The 6,080-nt window shown below is 33.0% G+C and overlaps 1 protein-coding gene across 1 annotated transcript; it reads right to left on the bottom strand.

Annotated features, from left to right (window-relative positions):
- Nucleotides 1-2,360: 2,360 nt before the first annotated feature.
- On the bottom strand, nucleotides 2,361-3,077 carry HO173_012855 (uncharacterized protein; the record flags this gene model as incomplete). Its single annotated transcript, XM_037314689.1, has 1 exon — nucleotides 2,361-3,077. The coding sequence occupies one exon, from the start codon at nucleotides 3,075-3,077 to the stop codon at nucleotides 2,361-2,363; it is 717 nt and encodes a 238-aa protein (XP_037158417.1).
- Nucleotides 3,078-6,080: the final 3,003 nt, after the last annotated feature.

The following is a 6,080-nucleotide window of genomic DNA, read 5'->3' as shown; positions in this document are numbered from 1 at the left end:
AAATATATTAATAACGAGATTTAATAAGAGATTATTATCTTACGACGTATATAATATACTATTTATAAGATCTTACGTTATCGTAGTAATTATTAGAATTAATATAAATATAATATTAATATAGATAAGATAGAACGAGAATAATAAGACTATCGAATTATATAGATGAAAAGAAGATATAATATAATAGAAAATGCCTTCGTTAAAACTCGCTAGCTATAGAACTAAGTAATATATTAAGAATACGCTCGTAATATTAATAAGAAACGAAGGGATTAATCTTTAAAAATTAATTAAAATATTATTATAAAGATAATTAAGACTTTAAAAGATAAATATAATTAGTATAAAAAGCTAAGAAATCTTATTACTAAAAAAATTATATATTTATCTTAAATATATTCTCTATTAGAATTTAAATTTCTCTTACGTATATATATTATTAAGAGATATATAAATAATACTAGCTATTATAAGTATTAGATTTATTAAAAAGAATAAATTAATAAGAAATAGACGAAGAATTAACTTTATTAATATAAGAGATATAAATAGTTTAAGTAGAAATAAATAATTATTTATTAATCTAATAAGTATTATTTTATTAGAATTCTTATTATATAGATTAAATTATACGTAATTCTTATAAAAGAATATATCTAGATTATATTTAAAAGCGAAGATATACTACGATAAGTTAGTTTTCTATATAAGTAATAATCTTAATAGACTTTAAATTTAATCTAATATTCTATATATATATATCGAAGAAATAGATAAGAAGTTTAAGAATAGAAATATTTAATAGTAAAAGTAGAGATTCGAGGAATTTATAACTTAAGAGTTAAGAATAATAGATTAATAAGATTCTTTCTATCGTAAAAAAAAGAAAAGAAATACTTAAGATTAAAGAAAAAGAAATAATCTTTTAAAAGAATTATAATAGAAGTTATAGTACTCGAAGTTTTAAAAATTACTATATATATATTAAAGACGAAATAAAACTTAATTACATCGATAATTAATTAATTAATTCGCTAAATCTTAATTCTATCGAGAATATATAGCGAATTCTTAAATTTTAAGTTAAGTTATATTATACTATAAACGAGTAAAGATCTATAAATTAAATTCATAACAGTTTTTTTTTAGAGCTATTAATAAGCGATATTAAATTCTTTATCTTTAAATACTTATAAGACTAAATTTTAGAATTCTTAAATTATTAAAATATCTAAATTACGATTTATAATTCTTTAAAAAAATCGAAAGATTTTAATAGAAAATAAAAAAGTTATTCTAAAATTAAATAATATATATCTATTTTTTAAATTAATGTCAGGACCAGCATAGGTGCGATACTAGTATGGGTGAGGTAGAACGAGGATAATAAGGCTACCGAACTATGTAGGTGGGAAGGAGGCATGATATGATAGGGGATGCCTCCGCCAAGGCCCGCTAGCCATAGGGCTGAGTGGTGTGTCAAGGGTACGCTCGTAACACTACTCCCCCCCTCTTAATAGCTATGGCCCCCATGGCTGGTAGACCGGAGATGCAGGCCTATTGCTTGCCTTATATCTCCACACATCCGTAGTCGGTGTAGGCCTTGGCTGGAGATGATTGAGATCCCGGAGATGTAGCCACATCTTGCCTGCGTATCGGCAAGATTCTCCAAGTTCTTCTCCCGTCCAGCCTGCCTGCCGTAGGCCTTCGAAAGAAGTGAATAATTCCATCGCATGCATATGTTTTGTGCTCGCTGAAAATCCATAAAAACAAAGAACTTTTGGTGTTAGTATGCCAGGCCAAATTAGTACCTTTCTCCGGCGGCGGCGACGATAGCAATATCGCGTCCCGGAGATTCCGCTAGCGCGTCGTCTTGCACTTTATTGTAGCGTCAAGGGGCTTCCAATTTGACGAGGATCCATGAAGAATTGAATGGATAATGACCGAAAAATGATTTGCCATGCGGTGGCCACCTGATTCCATATTTATGATGGAGAAGAAACCGATGAAATGATGCAATTTGATTGGTTGAGGCCTCCCGAACCGAACCGAGCCGCAGGCGCTAAAACTCTAATCCAATATCAAGTGAGTTTCTCCATGGGATGCCACATAACCGATACCAATGGAGGCTACCGACGGCGACATTGAGGTCCATAGGTGACGCGCCATGGCTCCGGAAGACCTTTAGGCATATGACAACAAGGGGAGCCTGCTTGGTGGGCCTGACATGAGGCTATTGGTGAGCAACATGGGCCTGAGGAATCGATTTCCGAATGTGAGAAACTGAGGCCATTCTGAAAACATCGGATGGTTTCAATTCGTTCAAAAACACGATGTCCGAAGTATTGCCGGGTCGCTCATAGGAAGCCCTGGCAACTAAGCTCGTATGCTTCGTCGAAATCCATACCGGGTTCGAAGTATTTGCCATGCTTTTGTGCATAAGCCCAATTCTCATCCGCAAGGTCCTCTGCCTCAGCAAGACTTAAACCCTCTGTATTGAAAGTAGGGCGAGTCATGATCGAGTATTTACCCTTCTTTGCGTCAGCCTCGGCCTTTGCTTTTGCGTATTGCTCCGCGAATCTTTTGGCCTTCTTTTCGGCGAATCCCTCAGCAGATTGTTGATATTCAAGCTGCATTTTCATAATACGTTCCTTTAACTGAGGCACAGTCCAATCCCTTGCCAATAGACCAATTGAGTCACATAAACGGAGTTCCGATTTCTTCCGTATGTCGTTTATCAGACTGTTATTCCTGAGATCGTTAAGACTATCATTCCTGAAATCACATTCGGTATATTTGATGAGATCACCGTAGAATTTGAGAAATGGTTGACTTCCTTGGCTTATTTTGTCGTAAGCATGTTGATAGGTTTCCTTAAGAACGGATAAGGGTACCTCATACACGTTGCATAAATGATCTAGAAGATCATCGACTGTAGAGTACGAGCGATATCGTCGTCTGGTAGACACGTGCTGACTGGCTTCCCCTCCAAGTCTCGCTACAACGTAGGCAATTTTGAAAGCATCGGTGGGGAAATGATCACCATTGTGGGTAAGCTTGTCTCGGATTCTCATTTTCCAGTCATCAAATGGTATTGAATTAGTGCCTGTGAAGACAGGTATGCGGAGGGACGTATTTTGGTGTTGATGTAGGTGGATTTGAGTGAGAATTTGAGGAACTTATAATATATTAAATATAGGTAAGAACGGAGCGGAGAAGATAGGCGTAAAAATAGCAATTTTAACTGGGTTTCCCCGTCGAGTGTTACTGCAAATATCGAATATTATCTCTATCGGGTGGAATAAAGAGATCTCTGATACTCCGGTACTATAAAGGCGTATAGGAGTCGAGAAAGATAATAGATCTCCGTGTTAAGTGTTGGAGTTTGGCTATAACTCTCGTATTTCTTTATGGGGGTTTATAACACTCGTTCCTTAACCAATTAGATCGCCGTAAAGACCGTAAATACTTCGAGTGTGACTCTTTCCAGTGGTGTTACTCCGCTCAGGGGGTAGGTTGAGATTTGAGTGAGTTATTTTGTGATGCGGAGCGGAGAAGGATATCTTGTTCTTGATGTAGGGGACTCGTTTTTTGATGGATTAGGCTATTGTTGATAATGTAGGTTATCTGATGTAGGTTCTTTCGAATGATGTATGTGAGGGTTTCTGTATGGTAGAAATACCCAGCGTTTTCTTTATCAGGCTCGGTCGCTTGCTCCGAGCAGAAAGTGAAAAAGACCCGTCAGTTCTCTTCGCCGGGGGGTGTACGAAGGAGCCTTATTATAATGTCAGGACCAGCATAGGTGCGATACCAGTATGGGTGAGGTAGATCAAGGATAATAAGGCTACCGAACTATGTAGGTGGGAAGGAGGCATGATATGATAGGGGATGCCTCCGCCAAGGCCCGCTAGCCATAGGGCTGAGGGGTGTGTCAAGGGTACGCTCGTAACAATTAAGGCTGTCGGCTATCTAGTAAATTCAATAAGCGAACTTTTAATAGACGGTATTTGAAACCCTTGCCTTTAAATATTTATAAGACTAAATTTTATAATTTTTTCATTATTAAGAAGCGTAAACTACGCTTTATAATTAAAAAGAAAAATTTTTAAGTTTTAATAGAAAATAAAAAACTTATTCTATTTATAAATAACGTATATCTAATTTTTTAATAGAGAGTCTCGAAAGAGCTAGCGGGCTAACTAAGACTATTTAGCTAGAAGACGTAATAACCTCGAATTTATAATTAGCTATATATATTAATTTAAGATTTCTTAGCTTAGCTTTAACTTATTCTTTTATATATACTAGTTATAAATAACTTCGTAAAGTTTATTTAAAAGAAGTAAAAGACTATCGAGTAATAAGAGATTAATAAGTATATTCTAGAATCTTCTAGAAAGCTAGATAAACGAGATAATTTTAAAGAAAAGAATTATTATATTTAGAATCGTATAATATAGTATATAGAGCGAAAAGATTTAGTAATTAAGTATTAAATAGATAATAAGAGAGTTACGCTTATATCTTCTAAAAAGATTAAAAAGAAGGCTTTTTTAATAGTTAGACTCGGAGAATTCTCGAGTATATAACGACTTTTATTATCGACTCTCGATTATAAGATATTCGATAATTAAAAATTTAAAGTTAATTAATTAGGTCTTTAGATTTCGTAATTTTAAAGCTAAAATATACTTTATTTCTTTATTTCTAAGCTAAAAGCGGGTGTATACGAGTACGTTTAAAAGAGAAAGCTGGAAAAAAATTTTCAAATCTCAAATCTACCTTTTTTAAGTTCTTTTCTTTTATTAAAAATATAATAATAAAATAAATATATAAAGCTATAGAGCTAATTATACGCTTTTAAATAATATAGCGAAGATAAAATTTCATTAAGTATTCGTAAAGATAGATATAAATTATTAAGCTTACGAGAAGAGCCTCTTCGATAGAAGCTCTTAAAGAGCCCTCGAAGGGTTAAGAAGATTTTAGAGGATCTTTCTCTAAGTATATTAATTTATTAAAATTAATATAATAACTCTATAGATTATAAGAATTTATAATAAAAATGTAAAATGTTAAGATCTTATGAAATATTCTATATAAAGCGTTATCTAGATAATATATTAATTTATATAATATTTTCTAAGAGAGATTTTTTCAAAGTAGAGTTAGAGTTAATATTTTCGCTAACTTTTTATAAATATTATAAAAATCTTTAACTAAATATTTCTTTATTAATAATAAGTTAATTAATAGATATTTAAATTAACTTATATTATAAAATATACGCTATAACTTATATACGATATTCGAATAGAATTAAAGTCTTTTTACTTTTTTTAAACTATTAAAACTAGAGTTTAAAATATAATTATTATAGCTATTATAATTAATATAACTAATATAGCTATTATAACTACTACTACTACTACTACTTATTTAAATAATCTATAATTATAGTTAATTCTTAATAGTTAATACTACGATATTATAGTTACTCTCTATACTTAATTCTATAAGAAAATATATAATATTAGAAAATACGAAATTTTTAAATTCGATAAATTCGATATAGCTGGCTATTACTAATATAGCTAGCTATTATTATTATAGCTACTACTATTATTACGAGCGTACCCTTAACACACCACTCAGTTCTATGGCTAGCGGGCCTTGGCGGAGGCATCCCCTATTATATTATGCCTCCTTCTTATATATATAGTTCGGTAGTCTTATTATCCTTGATCTACCTCACCCATACTGATATCGCACCTATGCTGGTCCTGACATTATAGTAAGGCTCCTTCGTACCCCCCGACGAAGAGAAATGTAATTCGGGCACACTCCATTCGAATTAGCGGACGAATTCAAAGAAATGCGCTGGCAGGGGCTTTGGCAAGATACCAAGTTGAGCCATCGTATCCTTGGGGAAGCCCACCATACGGGTAACTCGATTCCAAAGAGCCTAAGGACAGCGGAACGGCCTCGCCAAAACTGTGGGCGAGGGATAAATAAGGCACAGGGACCATTCGTACGACTAGCGAATTGATAGTAGAAAGAAATCGTCACAAACCCCA

Source organism: Letharia columbiana (assembly GCF_014066305.1).
Source record: "Letharia columbiana isolate WasteWater2 chromosome Unknown Sc0000101_s0, whole genome shotgun sequence".
NCBI lineage: Eukaryota > Fungi > Ascomycota > Lecanoromycetes > Lecanorales > Parmeliaceae > Letharia > Letharia columbiana.
This window is presented reverse-complemented; position numbering and strand designations above follow the sequence as displayed.